Genomic DNA, 22348 nt, shown 5'->3' with positions numbered 1-22348 from the left:
GCAGGGTACAGTCCCCCTCCCAACTTCTTTAACAGGCTGCCGCTCAGTGTCTATGGCTTTTCCAGTTGCACAGTGCAAGCCCTCAGTGGATCTACCATTCTGGGGTTTGGTAGAAGGTGACCCTTTTCTCACAGCTCCACTAGGCAGTGCCTCAGTGGGGACTCTGTGTGGGGGCTTCATTGACACATTTCCCTTCCGCACTCTCGTAGCAGAGGTTCTCCCATGAAGGCTCTGTCCTTGAAGCAAACTTCTGCCTGGACATCCAGGCATTTCCATACATCCTCTGAACTCTAGGTGGAGGTTCTGAAACTTCAATTCTTTATTTCTGTGTACCTGCAGGCCCAACACCACATGTAAGCTGCCAAGGCTTGGGGCTTGTACCCTTTGAAGCAATGGTCTGAGCTGTATTCGACCCTGTTTAGCCATGGTTGGGACACAGGGCACCAAGTCCCACAGCTACACAAAGAAGCAAGGCCCATGAAACCATTATTTCCTCCTAGGCCTGTGAGCCTGTGAAGGGAAGGACTGCCATGAAGACCTCTGATATGCCCTGGAGACATTTTCACCATTGTCTTGGTGATTAACATTTGGCTTCTTGTTACTATGCAAATTTCTGCAGCTGGCTTGAATTTCTTCTCAGAAAATGGGTTTTTCTTTTCTATCACATCATCAGGCTGCTAATTTTCCAAACTTTTATGGTCTACTTCCCTTTTAAACATAAATTCCAATTCCAAGCCATATCTTTGTGAATGAATACATAAAACTTAATGCTTTTTAGAGCACCCAAGTCTCTTCTTGAACACTTTGCTGCTTAAAAATTTATTCCACCAGATACCCTAAATCATCTCTCTCAAGTTCAAAGTTCCACAAATCTCTAGGGCAAGGGTAAAATGCTGCCAGTCTTTTTGCTAAAGCATAGTAAGAGTCACTTTCATTCCAGTTCCCAAGAAGTTTCTCATTTTCATCTGAGACCACCTCAGCCTGGACTTCATTGTCCATATCACTATCAGCATTTTGGCCAAAGTCATTCAACAAGTCTCTAGGAAGTTCCAAACTTTCCCACATCTTCCTGTCTTCTATCGAGCCCTCCAAACTGTTCCAATCTCTGCCTGCTATACAGTTCCAAAGTTGCTTCCACATTTTGGGGTATCTTTATAGCAACATCCCACTCTGTGTGGTATCAATTTCCTGTATTAATCTGTTCTCATGCTGCTATGAAGAAATACCCAAGACTGGGTAATTTATAAAGGAAAGAGGTTAAATTGGCTCACAGTTCCACAGGGTTGGGGAGGCCTCAGGAAACATACAATCATGACAGAAAGGAAAGCAAACACATCCTTCTTCATATGGCAGCAGGAGAGAGAAGTGAGAATAGTGCCAAGTGAAGTGGAGGGGGGGAGTCCCTTATAAAACCATTGGATCTCATGATATCTCACTCAGTATCATGAGAACACCATGGGGGAACTGCTCTCATATTCTAATTACCTCCCACAAGGTCCTGCCCCCAACACATGGGGATTACAGTTCAGATTACAATTCAAGATGAGATTCTGGTGAGTTACAGAGCCAAAACATATCATTACCGGTCATAATTAACAAAACAATGTAAACTAATAAAAATATTTCATGCTTGGTATTTAGTGACATAAAAATTCAGATTCTAGGAAGTTGACGAGTCCCAACTCTACTGCCAGGCGGTGGTTACATGGGTGCACAATCAACAGAGACAGTGGAATGTGAGAATGAAGTAGATGTTCAGTTGCTCCCTGGAGGCTGAGCAGAGTCCTGTGGCTCTTGTGCCTCTGAGTTAGGGAAAGCACAGGTAGAGGACTACCTGGCAGTCATAGGTTTTACAAGAGGAAGGTCTAGAGCATTACACATTGTTTCCAACTGTCTGGAACCCAAAGAAGCCTAATATGTTAAAAGAACTCTAAGTGATAACAGAAAGTCAGTTGTAGCCTCAGGACCTCAATGAAGAAGACTATCTGGTTATTATCAGGTTCACACCACAGTATCTCATTGTTTGGTGACTGTTATTAGGCTGTCTTTAAGAACAAACTTGAGCAGAGTTTACCTTGTAAACTTACATTGGAAATTTACATTTCTGAAGGAGTCCACTAGAAGGAAGATCTCACTAAGAAGCAGAAATGGAGACTCCATGGCAGCAACAATGGAGAACCCAACTTAACAGAAATTTAGGAACAATGGGTCTTTCAACCTAATTAACATCTATTTTAAAAGCAACCAATCCGTAATTGTTACATTACAGTGTTAAAACTGTAAAATGTAAGAGGTTTATATTTAATAGTTGGTGATTTAAAATTTCTCAAAGGATTATTGTCAAGCAATATCAAATTAAAAGTACCATAAAATAGTCTCAAGATTTCTCAAACTTAATTCATAAAAGTGGGAAGTATTTTGCAGTTATTATGTATAACATGAGTGGCTATTTTGATAGTCTTTGATAAATCACATCTCTATTGGGTCTAAGAGTATTCATTTTAAATTATTACTTTATAAATATAAATAAAAAGAGATGACTCTCAAAAAGAATTAGATGCTAATGAAAGAGAAAGCTTCTGTTCATATTTAAACGTATTAAATCATAGAAAATCTTGCATGCCGATCTAAAAACAAATTGTGAAAGATATTGTCACATGTCCAAATAAATGGGGTACTTCAGTATTTCTTCATGAGACAGAGGGAAATTGTTTGACTCTTAGTCTGTATATCACAGTTAAAAATGAATGTGCTAAACTAAAGGAAAAGCTGAGCAGAGACAATAGATGTAGAAAACATGATTACTTCTCCTCATCTCCTACATTCATCATCTTTTCCGACTTGAGGTGTTTGAAGAAAGCTGATGTCCACTTTTTGCCCTTACGCTGACTTTATTCTGAGTTCAGAGACTGTCAACCATGATAATGCATTCTGCACTTCCATTTCTCTATTTTTCCTTTTACTGGGATGAGAAATTCTGAAGCATTATCAGGAGATTTAATGATGGAAAGGGAGAAGAGTAGGCAACCCAATGGAAAGTTATCAGAATTACAAGAAAAGTGTATGATCAATTTTAGAATCTGTGGGTGGTGAGAAGTAAAATGTGCAAATGCAAGAAAATCAAATAGATACCAGTCATTGAAATCCATTAGAGGAAAGGGCAAATTTTGACAGGACAAGTAAGCTCAAGGGAATGCCAAAGTATCAGGAAAAAATTCATGTTTTACATATTTGTTATCCAGCAGAAATGATCTTTAATAAGATAATTATTGCCCCCATAGAAGTTGAAGTTTAATCATGGTTTCAGGTGTCACATAGCCAATTAGAAATACATGACTTCATGTTTAAATAGTGGTTGGATGTATAAGTGGAGAGCAAACTTTACTTGGGGCTTTTCCCTAAACTGTTGGAAACAAAATGGATGAGTCATGACTAAATGTTATATTTGCCAAGAAATCTCTGGACTGTACCTAATTGCAGGGGCTGATGGAAAAGAGAAGTTTTCCTTTCAGACACACACATTATGAGTATATTAATTCATATGCAAAATAATGCAAATGAAAAGTAATCAATTAATAATTTATAATACTAAAAGGATCTGGTAGAAATCTCAATTTATCAATTTATATACTGTGTCTAAAAAGTATCACTTGATTGCTTTGTTAACTTAAAGCCATATTTTATTACCAAACTGGACTATAATAGAATGCAAATATATTTTCTATAAATTAATTTTCATATTTTTGACAGAGCTTTGTCAAATATCTGTGTAAATATTCCTGAAGTAGTTACCGTAACAGAGCCTAGTTTCTGCTTCACGATATGTCTTCCTGAATTGAGATATGCACCATTTTTTTCTCTAAAGAGTCCAGACTTTTTCTAGCCAAATACAATAGTGTATGATCAATTTTCTTAAAAACAAGGCTGCTTAAACACTGTGGAGAGTTTTATCTTTCTAGCACATGCAGATGTTTCCATATCCTAGTATATAAAGGCACAACCCAAAGGCAAAATGTTACATACACACACACACACACACACACACACACACATATATATATATATATAATTTTTTTGAGATGGCGTTTTGCTCTTGTTGCCCAGGCTGGAGTGCAATAGGGCTATCTTGGCTCACTGCAACCTCTGCCTCCCGGGTTCAAGCAATTCTCCTGCCTCAGCCTCCAGAGTTGCTGGGATTACAGGCATGCACCACCACGCCCAGCTAATTTTGAAATTTTGGTAGAGACAGGGTTTCTCCATGCTGGTCAAGCTGGTCTCAAACTCCCAACCTCAGGTGATCCTACTGCCTTGACCTCCCAAAGTGCTGGGATTACAGGCATGAGTCACCGCACCTGGCCTACATATATATTTTTATAAGTACATAAATATATGCTGTGCCAGAATGTAGAAGTAGATATAACTGTTATAATTTGATTCTTCCTGGAATCTGCACATAGAAAAAGAAAGTACTATTCTCTTGACAATTATTTGTTTTTATTATATAGATATAAAGCAGTTCTAGATTCTGTATCAGTCTCTAGCTAGCTTTATTATAGAGAATCAACTTTTTTGAGAAAGAATAACTCTGATATGTTGACAAGATTGAGTTTCTGAGCCTTAGAAGCTACATGTAAGGCCATAGGCTAAAGAGAATTGACGCAGAGGATGCTACACCGCTAGGTATCTCTGGGGCCAGCAGCTAATCTTTCTACTTGGAACTTCAACATCTATGACATTGCTTAATTAAGAACTAATATTTGTTTCTAGTAGGTTAATTCTATCTTTATATTTTCCTATTGTAATTTATCCTGTTATTATCTTTCTATATATTTGTGCTACTGAATAAGCAATATAAGTAGATTTGAGTTTCTTAATCTGTATTTTGTGTGCTCAACTTAGTTTATAAAGAGGAATATATGTGACAACTTAGACAGATGCATTCTACTCTCCAGTAAATAAGAACGTAGGTAGAGCTGTAGTTTTTGGGCATTTTGATGTCCCTAATCATAGATTAAAGATAATTGAGGGACTGGGGTAAAACATGTTTCATTTTTAAGTCTTAAGCCTCAGTGACCAGCACAACACTTCAAAAGAAAAGTTTTAATCAAATTTCTAACACAGTTTTTCAGACACAGTGACAAAAAAAAAATCAATTTTTTTGAGCTAGAATTAAAACTTTAGAATTTTCCTTAGAGAAAACAAACACTGTGCTTCCAAAATGTTAATTAGAAATAAGAAAAATTATGTGGGACTACAAATACCTTCATAAGTTCTCATAAAATAAGTGTTCATATTCATGTCTTTTAAAACATTTTTTCTTACGTAACTATTTCCTCTTGATGACCCTCCTAAATTATTACATGGAAGCCGATTAACAATATAATTTTTAAACAACATTATCACATTTGATCTTTAGAAAAGCCCTCAGTAACAAAGGCCACATTTTTCTAGATTTCCCACATGTGCAAAGATAGTAAGCACATTACTTTGCTAGGGCTGCCATAACAAAATACCACAGACTGGGTGGCTTAAACAATAGAAATTTATTTTTTCATAGTTGTGGGGGATTAATATCTAAGACTAATACGTTGACATGTTTGGTTTCTTCTGAAACCCCTCTCCTTGGCTTACAGACGTCCACCTTCTTGCTGTGTCCTTACATGGTCTTTCTTCTGTGCACGTCTTGGGTTCTAATCTCCTCTTCTTATAAGGAGGCCAGTCATATTGGATTAGGGTCCATCTTACTTTGGTCTCATTTTCATTTAATTACCTCTCTAAGAATCATATCTGCAAATATGGTCACATTCTGAGGTACTGGGGGTTAGAGACTTCAACATATGAATTTTGAGAGAATATAATTCAGCCATAACCATAAGTGATAGAGCAAGAACATACATCTAAGTATTGATTTAAAGGCTCTGTGTGTGTGTGTGTGTGTGTGTGGCGTGGTGGGGGGGGGGGGGGTGCGGGAATAAGACCACCATAGTCTCTCTATGAAAGCCAAAATCCTATTTTCTTCATGGAGAATAGTTGAACATGAATGAAAACAAGGTAGTGAGCTAGAATATATATTTAAGAATGTTATGTTGAAAAATGCAATGTAAAATAGTAAGGGATTCTGGAAAGACAGCAGTAATGGTGGTATAGTTTTAGAATATCCTGAAATTTCCCCATAAATACAGGTAGGGCAACCATAATAGCAAAACCAAACCTGACGCACACCACCTATAATGAAACTAAGTGGTAAGCTACCCACATGAACACCAAAATAGGAGCAAATGGGCACAAACTACTAAAAATTATATGACCCCCACACAATATTAGCATCTATTTGAGAGGAAGGAGGGTGGGAGGAGGAGGAATGAGGACTTCAAACTTGCAACAAGCATTTACAGGAAGGTGCAGCAAGTTGAACTAAGAACAGCAGCCAAAACTGTGAGATGGATTGCAACAAAATCTGAAAGTGTTGGAAAAGTGTGGGCCCTATGAACCAACCAACCAAGATCCATTCCAGGATAAAAGCTCACAGGGGCCGGGCGCTCACACCTGTAATCCCAGCACTTTGGGAGGCCAAGGCAGGCAGATCATGAGGTCAGGAGATCGAGACCATCCTGGCTAACATGGCGAAACCCTGTCTCTACTAAAAATACAAAAAATTAGCCGGGTGTAGTGGCAGGTGCCTGTAGTCCCAGTTACTCGGGAGGCTGAGGCAGGAGAATAGCATGAACCCGGGAGGCAGACCTTGCAGTAAACCCAGATTGTGCCACTGCACTCCAGCCTGGGCGACAGAGCGAGATTCCGTCTCAAAAAAAAAAAAAAAAAATTAAATTAAATTAAATTTTAAAAAAAAGTTCACAGAATGAGAAACTACTGGGAGCAAAATCTAAACTGAAGAGGACAGGATCAATAAGAAACAAAGGAAAAAGAAGATACAAATAAAAGAGAGGATATAACATCAAAGGCACCAACCATGACGGAAAGAATGATAAAGTGGAGTTCATTAAAATAAAAAAAATCTGCTCTGCAAAAGTCACTGTCAAAAGAATAAGATGACAAGCCACAGAGTGGGAGAAAATATTTGCAAAATATATATCTGATAAGACTGTGATATCCAAAATATACAAAGACCTCTTCAAACTTTACAATAAGAAAATGAACAACCAGATTTTAAAATGGGCAAAAAATCTGAACAGGCACCCTACCAAAGAAGATATACAAGATGGCAAATAAGCATATAAAAAGATATTCAAAAGCATATGTCCTTAGGAAAATACAAATTAAAACAATGAAATACCACTACACACCTGTTAAAATGGCCAAAATCCAGGTGACACCAAATGCTGGCAGGGAGGTGAAGCAACATTGCAAAATAATACAGCCACTTTGGAAGACAGTTTAGCATTTTCTTAAAAAACAAACAACAACACACATACTCATAGCATACTGCCAGCAATTGCACTTCTTGGTATTTACCCAAAGGAACTGAAAACAGGTCCACATAGAAGCCTGCACATGGATGTATAGAAGCTTTATTCATAATTGCCAAAACTTGGAAGTAACCAAGATATCCTTCAGTAGGCGAATGGATAGATAAGTTGTCCTACGTATAGACAATGGATATTATGCAGTTGCAAAAATACATGCGTAATCAAGCCATAAAAGGACATGGAAGACATGTAAATGCATATTACTAAAAGAAGAAGATAGTCTGAAAAGGCTAAATACTATACAATCCCAACTATATGGCATTCTAGAAAAGATAATACTATGAAGATGGTAAAAAGATAAATGGTCACCAAGAGTTTGGATGAATGGAAGGGTAAACAGGAGAAACACAGAGAATTTTTAGGCCAATAAAACTATTCTGTATATACTATAATGGTGGATACATGTCATTATACATTTGTTAAAACCCACAGAATATATAACACAAAGAATGAATCCTAATGTAAATTATGGACTTTATTGATAATGATGAGTGAATGCTATTTCATAGATTATAACAAATGTACCACACCAGTGTGGGATGTTGATGGTGGGGCAACCGTGGGTGTCAGAGGGAGAAGGGGACATGGGGAAACTCTCCATACTCTCCATTCCATTTTTCTGCAAACCTAAATAAAGTCAGTTAATTAAAATAAATAAAAATGTAAATGTTAAAAATTTTAAAGTAAACAAGGGGGAGAGAAAAACCTAGGAAATTTAAGAACACAGGCCATATTTTTGATACTTTGAGAAAACAATAAAATAAGGGCTCTGGAACTTTGAAGTAGGGGGGGAAAGCTAAAAAACAAACAAACAAACTATTCTCCAGTGTATGGTTCTCAACAAGAAGAAGTAGATTCATTTCTTTGTATTTCTCCTTCTATCAAAAAAACTGCATGTTATATATGAAAAAAACATAAAAAGATTCTCAAAGTCAAAGAGAAAATGATAGACTAGCTAGGGATCCTGTGACTTGAGGAATGACATGGCAGTGAGTTGCTTGCCACTTTATATTCCTCAGCTGGGTACTGAAGAAGTCAGCAACCCAGAAACACCAGTGAATACAACCAGACAAACAAAAGAAAGCTCCAGTGAAGCCTGCTCTTTTTAGCCAAAGGACCAGGATAGGGGGAGCCTAGCAAGACAGAAAACTTATACAGAATAACTGCTTTATCCCAGAAAAGCGTCATGGAAAATATATGGCCTCCACATTTACCCCGATACCAAAGGCCAATGGTGAGCCCGGACTGCAAATCACCCAGTAATAATGAAGGACCCTTCCTGCTCAGGTGGTGGCAGAAAAGGCTTAGCTGGAAGCTGAGACTTTTACCACCTTCCAGTGTTAACAAGACCCTCCCGCTATGGTGTCAATGAAGTTCACCTGGCAACAATGAAAAGTTCATCCTACCCCTACTAGCTAGGGTTGTGAGTGGGGAGCTTGAACGCTCTCCTCTTCCCAGTGGAATTGAGGCACCCTTCCCTCCCTTGGAAATCAATAGAGGCTGAGTGGAGAACCTCGACTCTTACTCCCATGTGGGAGTAACAAAGAGGTGCTCCCACATATCCTGCTGATGTAGTAGCAAAAGCAGCCTGCTAAATAGGTTTAAATAAGATCCAAAATGAAAAGAATATAAAGTCTAGTAAACAAATAGGAAATATAAAGAACCAAATGAACATTTTAGAATTGAAAATACAATATTTTTAAAAGCTCAATGGATACTTTCAATACAGTATGAATATCATAAAGAAAAGAATCAGTGAACTTAAAAAGAGAACAATAGGAATAAACCAATCTGAACAGAGAGAAAATGAACTGAAAAAAAGTATTACTCCCTCTTGCCTTCTGAACAAATAAGAAGCCATTTCATATAAAAGTACTCAAGAAGAAAAGATTATAGTAGAATCTAATATAAAGATGTTATGGTAAATACCCTAACAAAAAGTGAAAGCTTATCACAGAGGCATGGCCTTACAAAGATCAAAATTGTACCTGAAAGTTCAAATTGAGATAATAGAAATTAAGAAAATAATGCAAGTAATGAAAAAAAGCAACATAAATTATAATTAGAAAAACTAAAAGAAAATAAAGTAAGTGATTAGAGAAAAAGATTTGATGATGAGAACACATGGACATGTAGAAGGGAATAACAGACACCAGGGCCTACCAGAGGGTGGAAGGTGGGAGGAAGGAGAGGATTAGGAAAAAGAACGAAGGCATACTAGGCTTAATACCTGGGTGATGAAATAATCTTTGCCACAGACCCCCATCAAACAAGTGTACCTACACAACAAACCTGCGTATGTATCCCTGAACCTAAAATTACAATTAAAAGACAAAGATTTGAAACGAGAAGAAACATAATTAATGAAATTTTTTTTGTGTGATTTTGACAAAAAAGACTAAACCAGAACACAAAAGCAATTTATATACCTTCAGAAAAAAAAAAGAAAAAAAAAGAAATTTTAAAAAATGGAAAAGATAAACACAGTTCAAGAAAAGGTAATACAAAAGACGGACAAACATCCACCATAAGTAATATCAAAATCCTAAAATAAGAAAATCAAAGCAATGCAACACAACAAATATAATAGGTTATAATTTAATAAACCTCAGCTAAAAATAAGACTTGAAGTTATAAGCTGAAAGTGCACACTGCATACTTGGGAAAACCAACCCAGAATGGGAAATATTGGAATATAATAAATCAACATAAATCTAAAGAAAAAATATTTTACGTATTTAGGCAACAATTACAGAATACATTCTTTTCAAATGACCATGAAACATTAATAATATATGCCACAAGAAGGTATGGTGGGCCAAACAATAAGAATCAGTGGAACTGATTATAACAGATTTAAATTAGAATGCAATAAGATACATTAAAATTTCCCAATATTTGGTAATTTAAAGACACACTTCTAAATAACCCATTTCAAAAAGGAAACGACAAAGAAAATCAGTAAATATTTCAAAATGAATAATAAAACATAGTATATCAAAATTTGTATGATGAAGCTACAAGACTACTTGAAGAGAAATTTATAGCTTTAATTGCCTATATTGGGCAGAAAATAAGATTTGAATTCAGTTACCTAACTTTCCCATTTAAAAAGCTAGAAAAAAAAAAATCCAAAGAAGTATAGAAAAGAACAATGATAAGAAATCAAGAAACAAGTAGACAAAAGAAAAATGTTGAATCTTCAAAAAGATTTTTAATATTCATAAACCTGGCAAGACTATACCTCAAAAGTCACAAAACAACACAAACCTTACCTTGGCCAATTCTGTAATTTTACCAAAACCAGGCTTCCAAGAGGGAGCTGTGAATAGACAATCTTAAATCCACACTGATGAAGCTGAGACTCTTCAGGGAAGTCTTCTTCAGAAATTGAGCAGTTATTATATCTTGAATCAGTGTTCATGAAGCAGTACCATGGTTCATCATGATCAACTCTGGCTGCATCCTCACTTGACAACAATCTCCATTTCAAACAATTTTCATTCTCACATTGAACCCACACTTTGTTTACATACATGTTTTCCACTGAGGAATCCATTGCACAGTTACAATATTCAATCTTACCATCCAATTTTTCTTTATCCATTAAGGCATTTAATCTGGAAAATAAGAAAGAGGAAAATAACAGAATGAGGATTCAAGAGTATAAGGAGAGAAAATTCAAACCAAAATCAGAGAAATTCCTCTTTGATATCTTCTGTTCCCATCCCCTCTCTATCCTACAAAGACTACATATGTTGAACATATTGTTTCTACCTACCCAGAAACAAACGAACAAAATAGAAACAACGATCACTCTGAGCATAAAATGCACCAAAATTAAAAAAAAGAAAAATATGATGGAACCAAAGAGGAACAGAGGTTGACTATAGTTTCTATTAACCTAATATATAGCACATGTCTGGTATATAACAAGTATATTTTCCCATGATAACAGCTAAGCCTTATTGAATGCTGACTAGGCACCAGGTATTATTCTAAGTGCTTTATACACATGGCTCATATAGTCTTCCCAACAACCTTATTAGGCCCATTTTTACAGACAAAACTGAAGCTAAGAAATGTAAAGCAATTGTCTCAGGTCCTGGAGCTGATACACAGTAGAGCTGGAATTTAAATGCCAGCAGTTTGATTCTAAGTTTGTGATCTTACCCATTAGTTTGTACTGCCTCTTGAGTATATATACAGCATGACTAAATGATCCTTTTCTTCTTCTGTGTCAGGAAATCAAATGCAGCAAAATATTTCAACATACAGAAATGCAAAATTTTTAAAAAATTAATCTCGTCCTTATATAGTTTCAGCTTTTATTTATTTATTTATTTATTTATTATTATACTTTAAGTTCTAGGGCACATGTGCACAACGTGCAGGTTTGTTACACATGTATACTTATGCCATGTTGGTGTGCTGCACCCATCAACTCGTCAGCACCCATCAAGTCATCATTTATATCATGTATAACTCCCCAATGCAATCCCTCCCTCCTCCCCCCTCCCCATGATAGGCCCCAGTGTGTGATGTTCCCCTTCCCGAGTCCAAGTGATCTCATTGTTCAGTTCCCACCTATGAGTGAGAACATGTGGTGTTTGGTTTTCTGTTCTTGTGATAGTTTGCTAAGAATGATGGTTTCCAGCTGCATCCGTGTCCCTACAAAGGACGCAAATTCATCCTTTTTTATGGCTGCATAGTATTCCATGGTGTATATGTGCCACATTTTCTTAATCCAGTCTGTCACAGATGGACATTTGGGTGGATTCCAAGTCTTTGCTATTGTGAATAGTGCTGCAATAAACATACGTGTGCATGTGTCTTTGTAGTAGAATAATTTATAATCCTTTGGGTATATACCCAGTAGTGGGATGGCTGGGTCATATGGTACATTTATGTACAATCCTTGAGGAATTGCCATACTGTTTTCCATAATGGTTGAACTAGTTTACAATCCCACCAACAGTGTAAAAGTGTTCCTATTTCTCCACATCCTCTCCAACACCTGTTGTTTCCTGACTTCTTAATGATTGCCATTCTAACTGGTGTGAGATGGTATCTCATTGTGGTTTTGATTTGCATTTCTTTGATGGCGAGTGATGATGAGCATTTTTTCATGTGTCTGTTGGCTGTATGCATGTCTTCTTTTGAGAAATGTCTGTTCATATCCTTTCCCCACTTTTTGATGGGGTTGTTTGTTTTTTACTTCTATATTTGTTTGAGTTCTTTGTAGATTCTGGATATTAGCCCTTTGTCAGATGAGTAGGTTGCAAAAATTTTCTCCCATTCTGTAGGTTGCCTGTTCACTCTGATGGTAGTTTCTTTTGCTGTGCAAAAGCTCTTTAATTAGATCCCATTTGTCATTTTGGCTTTTGCTGCCGTTGCTTTCGGTGTTTTAGACATGAAGTCCTTGCCCATGCCTATGTCCTGAATGGTACTACCTAGATTTTCTTCTAGGGTTTTTATGGTATTAGGTCTAACATCTAAGTCTCTAATCCATCTTGAATTAATTTTCGTATAAGGAGTAAGGAAAGGATCCAGTTTCAGCTTTCTACTTATGGCTAGCCAGTTTTCCCAGCACCATTTATTGAATAGGGAATCCTTTCCCCATTTCTTGTTTCTCTCAGGTTTGTCAAAGATCAGATGGCTGTAGATGTGTGGTATTATTTCTGAGGACTCTGTTCTGTTCCATTGGTCTATATCTCTGTTTTGATACCAGTACCATGCTGTTTTGGTTACTGTAGCCTTGTAGTATAGTTTGAAGTCAGGTAGCGTGACGCCTCCAGCTTTGTCCTTTTGACTTAGGATTGTCTTGGCAATGCGGGGTCTTTTGTGGTTCCATATGAACTTTAAAGCAGTTTTTTCCAACTCTGTGAAGAAACTCATTGGTAGCTTGATGGGGATGGCATTGAATCTATAAATCACCTTGGGCAGTATGGCCATTTTCACGATATTGATTCTTCCTATCCATGAGCATGGTAAGTTCTTCCATTTGTTTGTGTCCTCTTTTATTTCACTGAGCAGTGGTTTGTAGTTCTCCTTGAAGAGGTCCTTTACATCCCTTGTAAGTTGGATTCCTAGGTATTTTATTCACTTTGAAGCAATTGTGAATGGAAGTTCATTCCTGATTTGGCTCTCTGTTTGTCTGTTACTGGTGTATAAGAATGCTTGTGATTTTTGCACATTCATTTTGTATCCTGAGACTTTGCTGAAGTTGCTTATCAGCTTAAGGAGATTTTGGGCTGAGATGATGGGGTTTTCTAAATATACAATCATGTCATCTGCAAACAGGGACAATTTGACTTCTTCTTTTCCTAACTGCATACCCTTGATTTCTTTCTCTTGCCTGATTGCCCTAGCCAGAACTTCCAACACTATGTTGAACAGGAGTGGTGAGAGAGGGCATCCCTGTCTTGTGCCAGTTTTCAAAGGGAATTTTTCCAGTTTTTGCCCATTCAGTATGATATTAGCTGTGGGTTTGTCATACATAGCTCTTATTATTTTGAGGTACGTTCCATCAATACCGAATTTATTGAGCGTTTTTAGCATGAAGAGCTGTTGAATTTTGTCAAAAGCCTTTTCTGCATCTACTGAGATAATCACGTGGTTCTTGTCTTTGGTTCTGTTTATATGCTGGATTACGTTTATTGATTTGCGAATGTTGAACCAGCCTTGCATCCCAGGGATGAAGCCCACTTGATCATGGTGGATAAGCTTTTTGATGTGCTGCTGAATCCGGTTTGCCAGTATTTTATTGAGATTTTTTGCATCGATGTTCATCAGGGATATTGGTCTAAAATTCTCTTTTTTTGTTGTGTCTCTGCCAGGCTTTGGTATCAGGATGATGTTGGCCTCATAAAAAGAGTTAGGGAGGATTCCCTCTTTTTCTATTGATTGGAATAGTTTCAGAAGGAATGGTACCAGCTCCTCCTTGTACCTCTGGTAGAATTCAGCTGTGAATCCATCTGGTCCTGGACTTTTTTTCGTGGGTAGGCTATTAATTGTTGCCTCAATTTCAGAGCCTGCTATTGGTCTATTCAGGGATTCAACTTCTTCCTGGTTTAGTCTTGGGAGAGTGTAAGTGTCCAGGAAATTATCCATTTCTTCTAGATTTTCTAGTTGATTTGCGTAGAGGCGTTTATAGTATTCTCTGATGGTTGTTTGTATTTCTGTGGGGTCGGTGGTGATATCCCCTTTATCATTTTTTATTGCGTCTATTTGATTCCTCTCTCTTTTCTTCTTTATTAGTCTTGCTAGCGGTCTGTCAATTTTATTGATCTTTTCAAAAAACCAACTCCTGGATTCATTGATTTTTTGGAGGGTTTTTTGTGTCTCTATCTCCTTCAGTTCTGCTCTGATCTTAGTTATTTCTTGCCTTCTGCTAGCTTTTGAATGTGTTTGCTCTTGCCTCTCTAGTTCTTTTAATTGTGATGTTAGAGTGTCCATTTTAGATCTTTCCTGCTTTCTCTTGTGGGCATTTAGTGCTATAAATTTCCCTCTACACACTGCTTTAAATGTGTCCCAGAGATTCTGGTATGTTGTATCTTTGTTCTCATTGGTTTCAAAGAACATCTTTATTTCTGCTTTCATTTCGATATGTACCCAGTAGTCATTCAGGAGCAGGTTGTTCAGTTTCCATGTAGTTGAGCGGTTTTGATTGAGTTTCTTAGTCCTGAGTTCTAGTTTGATTGCACTGTGGTCTGAGAGACAGTTTGTTATAATTTCTGTTCTTTTACATTTGCTGAGGAGTGCTTTACTTCTAATTATGTGGTCAATTTTGGAATAAGTGCAATGTGGTGCTGAGAAGAATGTATATTCTGAAGGAGGGGGTATAGCTCAGCGTTAGAGCATTGGACTGCAGACCAAGAGGCCATCTATAGTTTCAGCTTTTATTCATTATTAATTAAATTTCTCAGAGCTTTTTTGTTAGAAAAATTTTAAACATATAAAAAATTTGAATTGTATAACAAAGCCTCCAAATTCTGGCTTCAATAACAATGTATATAGTAATAAATAAATATAAATAAAATACAAGTAAAACTAAGTATTGGCAACTTATTTTGCAATACAAAGTCTATTTCTTAAAAATAAAAAGACTGTTGTGCCATATACATGAATTAGTAGAACACTACTATCCAAGTATAAGCACCATTTAAAGAATCCTTTAATTTATAAATTAATCATATATTTAGAAGCTCACTTACTTATATTTGTCATATACCTTACCAGGACCACTGCAAATTGCTTTAGAAATTTGTCAATGTATTTCAATAGCCATAGTTCAAAAATTTTGACCTATTAATCCCACTCATGCATATGTAATAAAATAAATTTTAAAAAGACGAACCAATACATACGAAGACCAAAAACATTCAGTGTAACACTGTTTTTCATACTGAAACAGTGAAAAAGTCTAAAAACAGAGTCAAATCTAGCAGAAGATATAAACTTTTACTAATGATATTTGTTTTAATGTGTTTAATTATTTAATTGATGAGAAAATGCGTAAGGAGCAAAACTGCAATGTGGATTGCAACTGAAGTGAATAAAATTTTTCTCTACTGTCTGGGTCACCAGTCAGTAAAGCAGAAGTGACTGAGGTTAGACTTTGGAGCCAGGTTATGTGTTACTCAATCCTAAACTTTCACTTGCCATCAAGTGTGTGTGTGTGTGTAACAGCTGTTTTTGCTTGTTTAGTTCCAACCTTCATATGTTGTCTTACTATGCTGGCTAAGACAGATACAACATTGACTAGAAGCCATGATAGTAGATTTCTTTATCTAATTTTAAAGAGAATGCTTTGAATGTTTGACTGTTATGTTGGGAGTATGGTTTTTGTAAAGACCATTAAAAGGTTACAGAAAGTTGTTTTCCTTCTATTACCGGCCTACCAAAAGGATTTTTTTAATTGATATTAATCATAATGTGATGTTTAATTTCATAAAATTCTTTTCTGCATATACTGAGATAAATATATGGTTTTTCTTTTAAAACATATTAATTGGGTACATTATATTCATGGATTTTTTGAATAATAAACTATACTTGTATTCTGGATAATCCCTACCCGGTTATGCCTCATAAGTTTTTAATATACAGTGATGTATTTCATTTATTAATAATTAATATTTTTATTTGTGTATAAATAAGATTTGTCTGTTATGTCTCCTTTTGTCTTTGTCTGGTTTTCATGTGAAGATTATAAAGTTACTTCATTAAGTGAAGTAAAAAATGTTCCCCCGTTTTGGGAAAGTTTGCCTAAGGGAGGAATTGTCTAATTTTCACATAAATTTTATGAATTTTAGTATACCTACTACATTTCTCATTATATTTCTCTCTTTCACTTTGAAGTTTATGCCCTCTCTTTTTTTTCTTCATTTATCTTGTCAGTTTATTAAACAACCATAATTTGAATCCCCTCTTTTTTTAAATTCTGTTTAATGAATAGCTGTACTTTTCTTAATTCTTTATTTCCTTTTACTTTCTTTGGACATTCTTTGTTGCTCTCATTTTTGTCTTTTTGAGTTGATGCCTAATTAGTTCATTTGCAGGCTTTTCTACTATGAGCATTCAAGGTTATACATTCCTCTCTCAGTACTGCTTTATTATTTAGTTTTAAACACACGGTTTCTATTCATCTTTTACCCATGAGTTACTTAATTCAAAAAATTCAGAAGGTAGGGGTATTTAAAAGTTTTTATTATTGATTTTTAACCTAATTGTATTTTGGTTAGAGAATATAATCTGTGTGATATTGATTTTTCTGGCATTTGTTTTGTTTTGTGGCCCTACTTAACAATACTTGTGAATGTTATATGTGTGCAAAAAAAGGATGTGTAGTTTTCAATTGTTGGGTGCAAGGTGTACATTATTTTTTTTTATTATTTATTATTTATTTATTTATTATTTTTTTTTTATTATACTTAAGTTCTAGGGTACATGTGCATGACGTTTATATCATGTATAACTCCCCATGCAATCCCTCCCTCCTCCCCCCTCCCCATGATAGGCCCCATGTGTGATGTTCCCCTTCCGAGTCCAAGTGATCTCATTGTTCAGTTCCCACCTATGAGTGAGAACATGCGGTGTTTGGTTTTCTCTTCTTGTGATAGTTTGCTAAGAATGATGGTTTCCAGCTGCATCCATGTCCCTACAAAGGATGCAAACTCATCCTTTTTATGGCTGCATAGTATTCCATGGTGTATATGTGCCACATTTTCTTAATCCAGTCTGTCACAGATGGACATTTGGGTTGATCCAAGTCTTTGCTATTGTGAATAGTGCCGCAATAAACATAGTGTGCATGTGTCTTTGTAGTAGAGTAATTTATAATCCTTTGGGTATATACCCAGAAGTGGGATGGCTGGGTCATATGGTACATCTAGTTCTAGATCCTTGAGAATCGCCATACTGTTTTCCATAATGGTTGAACTAGTTTACAATCCCACCAACAGTGTAAAAGTGTTCCTATTTCTCCACATCCTCTCCAACACCTGTTGTTTCCTGACTTCTTATGATTGCCATTCTAATGGTGTGAGATGGTATCTCATTGTAGTTTTGATTTGCATTTCTCTGATGGCGAGTGATGATGAGCATTTTTCATGTGTCTGTTGGCTGTATGGATGTCTTCTTTTGAGAAATGTCTGTTCATATCCTTTCCCCACTTTTTGATGGGGTTGTTTGTTTTTTTCTTGTATATTTGTTTGAGTTCTTTGTAGATTCTGGATAGGTGTACATTTAATCATTATACCAAGCTTTGTAAAATTGTATGATTGTGGGGTTAATATTCTCTATCCATACTAATTGGTTGATGTATTAATTACGTAAAGGGCTATGTTAAAATCTCCCATAGTAATTGTGGATTTGTCAATTTATCCCATAATTTTGTCAGGTTTCTTTGCTTATTAAATATATACATGTTCAGATTTGTGACATCTTGCTGGTGAATTCTTCCTCATCTTGTGTAATGATGCAATTTATCCCTAATAATGTTCTTTGCCAATCTACTAACTTAATTAGTAGACCAAACTACTTGGTCCACTATTAACATAGCAATTAAGATAGTAGTTACCTTTATGATTGGCTTGGTCCTAGTTATAACTTTTACCATCCCTTTACTTTTACCCTTTCTAATATTATGGATTTCTTTGTCTCTGCCTCCTGTAAACAGTATATTGTTGGGATTTGCATTTTTATCCAATCTAAGTGATTTTAGTTCATTTACTTTGACACTGACATAGTTGCATTTTTGTGCACCTTTTATTTATTAGGCTATTTCTTTACTTCTTTTTTCCTTTCCTAACTTGTATTAAAACAAATTAATATTTTTCTTCTCTATACTGGTTTTCACAAGTTTATTTTTATTACTTTAATAGTTACCCTTAATACGTGATTTAACAAGGTATAAATTAATCAATGTCTCTACCTTTTTCAAAATAACAGAATGCTTTAATTCAGATGACCTTTGTGCCTTTAGTTCATTTCTTTCCGGCATCATAGTTCTATTTTGCATTTATACCTCAAAATTAGTCATAATTATCACTTGTGTGTTTTCTACAATGTTCATTTAGATTTTTTTCCCATATGTTTTCCAGTTTCTTTGCCATCATTATTTACTATACCTAAGGGTATTCATTGAATAAGGATGGTGACAGAAAGGGATGAAATAGCAGCCGGGCATGGTTGCTCATGCCTGTAATCCCAGCACTTTGGGGGGCCGAGGTTGGTGAATCGTTTGAGGCCAGGAGTTCGAGCTTAGCCTAGCCAACATAGCGAAACCCCACCTCTACTAAAAATACAAAAATTACCCAGGTGTGGTGGCAGGCGCCTGTAATCCCAGCTACTCCCGAGGCTGAGGCAGGAGAATCCCAGCTACTCCCGAGGCTGAGGCAGGAGAATCGCTTGAACCAGAGAGGTGGAAGTTGCAGTGAGCCAAGATTGCACCATTGCACTCCAGCCTGGCTGACAAAGTGAGACTCTGTCAAAAAAAAAAAAAAAGAAAGAAAGAAAGAAAAGAAAAAGAAAGAAAGAAAGAAAAAGAAAAAGAAAAAATTAAGCCATCCGGAATATCTAGAATATTTTCTGTGTTTGTGAATGAATAAGATGGAAGACTCTACTTTTTGTCTAAGTAGTTAACCAATGAGCCAAATAATATTTATTTAATTCTTCATCTTTTAGTAATTGGTCTGAAATGGCTCTTTATCCTAATTCACATATGTGCACATGAATCTATTTCTGGGCTCTGTATTTCTTTCTTTCAGATGTCTTTCCCTGTACCAAAAGAGATTCAGAAAATTCTAAGTCTACAGCAGATATTGAGAGTCTGCATGAACAACTGAGCTGAGGGAAAATAGTTGAGGTACAGATCTAGAAACAATGAGATTATCAATAACAAGTTCATTCAAGGACATTCTATTTATTTTTATTTAATAAGTAAGAAAAAATAGGCTTTACTAATACTTACTATGAAATTGACACTGGAATCTTCACTAAGACTGTATGTAAGCTGGTCATATGTGAGGTCTCCTGCTGAAAAGGTGGGAGATGCCATAACTTAAGAGCGTTTCACAAATGTGCCTTTCAGTTATTCATTTACAATTACTATAATGCAATGTATTGGACTTACATTTAACTAACTAAACAAGTTTATAGAATGTATTATCTAGATTACTCCTCAGAAAATAAAGTTATGTTAAAAAATTTCTAAAAAGAAACAGAAAAACTAGACAATATTAATAATGCAAATAATGAAGTATGAGAGAGATGATAGAAGAAAGTAATTACTGTCACTCAATCACGTAGCATTTTGTCCAACTTGCAACCAATGGATTGCTATAAAGGGGAAAGTTTGTGGCACCACATCAATGGAAAGCTTATGAAAATTCATTATGACAGTCTATTATAAAATGTTAAGGGGATTAAAAGATTACTTTTAAATGGTAGATAAGGTTTTCAGATTTTCTTAGGAAGTTGGGTCTCATAGTGGATAATACTGAGAAGATAAACTAACACTAAGAAAATGTCATTATTACTTAGTGATACTCATTTTCAATTGCATCAGACTTAAACCTCTTGGTATTTTAGATTTGATACGTTTTATCCAGGCTAATAGAATTTAGAATATAGGTCATAAAATGCTTATTCTTTTCAAACCAGATTCTCATTGATTCCATTACATTTTCTCCAACACTTTGCTGGTTTTCAAAATTCCTGCCACATATAGAAGATGCAAATGACAATGAGGAAGTGATTGTGGTCACAAGAATGCTAGAGCCTTTGAAGGGATCCCAATATAATCATACCTAAGTAGACCAGAATTAGTTTATAAAGACATTGACAAATGCAAAGCTCTGCTGAGTACAATATTTGCTTCATTCAACTCTTGTTTCTAAATTTTTATTTCATAACAGTTATATTGAACTAGAAAATGCAGAAAACCAAAATATTAAATTTTAAAAATAGAAAACACAGAATGGCTATTTAAAATTATAAAGTCTTAAGTTCAAGGAAATGGATATGAATGGTTATGGACACTCAATTTTCAGCCAGAGAACTCTACCACTCTTTACTAGGCAAATTAGTTAACCACTCAAAATCTCTGATCCCTTACCTGGGGATAATAAGAGTATTACTTATTACCCTATATTGAACTCCTAGCATATTATTTTGCACACTATAGATACTCAATATTTTTTGAATAAATGGATGACTTTAAACATCAATTCAAACAAATATTGAGTTCCTATTAAATGTTAGACACTGTGAACAAAAGATGAACAAGAAACAATCCCCGTTCTTGACTCAGAACATAGATACCAAGTTCCATAAAATAGTTGATAAATGCAGTACAGTATGATAAATGTTAGATGCACAAATACCTAGGAGAACACAAATGAGAAAACAATTTTCTTAAAATAAGAGGGCTCCATGAAGGATGCATGGAAAAGCCGAACATGAAAAGATAAGTAGTTCACTTTAGCGAGGTGAAGGAGGAAAGGAACACATAAGAGGAACCTCGCCAGGTGCAATGGCTCACGCCTGTAATCTCAACATTTTGGAAGGCCAAGGCGAGAGGATCACTTGTGCCCAGGAGTTTGAGACCAGTCTGGGCAACATAGTGAGACTCGATCTCTACCAAAAATAATTAAATTAGCTGGGTGTTACGGGGCACACGCTGTATTCCCATTATTCAGAAGGTGGAGTCATAAGGATTGCTTCAGCTCAGGAGTTGGAAGCTGCAGTGAGCTATGATCATGTCACTGCAGTGTAGCCTGGGTGACAGACTGAGACCTTGTCTGTCAAAAAAAAAAAGAAAGGAAGAAAGAAAGAAAGAAAGAAAGAAAGAAAGAAAGAAAGAAAGAAAGAAAGAAAAAAGGAAATTCCATGAAAACATGCATGCATGTATAATGATGCACAGCATGTACAAAAATATTGAGCTGAGCTGTTAGAACACTTTTTAAGGGAAGCAAAGGTCATAGCAGGTGAGGGTAGAAAAACCTCAGAAGAGTCTTATTTACCGTGTTAGGTTAATAGACATTATTATCCTGGAAGCAAAGAGGAGTCACTGTCTGTTTAAAACTAAAAATATCACAAAAAATGAGATACTTCATAATTTCCAAGGCACATATTTTTACATTTAAACATCTCAGCAGCCACACTGTATCTTCCAGTCAATATCCTCTCAAAGTCATTATGTAGTTGTCATTGCCTGTACATGAATAGACTTGATAATTTAAAGTATAAGCTCACCCAAAAGTGCACAGATATGGTTTTCTCATGCTATGACTGGACAACAGTCACTATGAAAGCATTTCAAGAACTCTGATGACTTCTGAATTTTCTTCAGGGTT

The 22348-nt window shown here is 35.8% G+C and overlaps 1 protein-coding gene across 1 annotated transcript in view; it reads right to left on the bottom strand.

Moving 5' to 3' along the window:
* The window catches only part of ZCWPW2 (zinc finger CW-type and PWWP domain containing 2), a 106465-nt gene extending 86436 nt beyond the window's left edge, over positions 1–20029 (bottom strand). Inside the window, exons 1-2 of the mRNA XM_033212867.1 lie at positions 19963–20029; positions 10763–11107 (exon numbers count right to left, since the gene is read on the bottom strand). Of these exons, the coding sequence (XP_033068758.1) occupies positions 10763–11094 (332 nt within the window). The 5' untranslated portion in view covers positions 11095–11107; positions 19963–20029. The remainder of the gene's footprint in view (positions 1–10762; positions 11108–19962) is intronic.
* Between the last annotated feature and the right edge of the window lie 2319 nt (positions 20030–22348).

Source organism: Trachypithecus francoisi, unplaced genomic scaffold (assembly GCF_009764315.1).
Source record: "Trachypithecus francoisi isolate TF-2019V2 unplaced genomic scaffold, Tfra_2.0 Lachesis_group0, whole genome shotgun sequence".
In the NCBI taxonomy this organism is placed as follows: domain Eukaryota; kingdom Metazoa; phylum Chordata; class Mammalia; order Primates; family Cercopithecidae; genus Trachypithecus; species Trachypithecus francoisi.
Note: the sequence above shows the minus strand (reverse complement) of the source record. Positions and strands in the feature narration are given on the sequence as shown.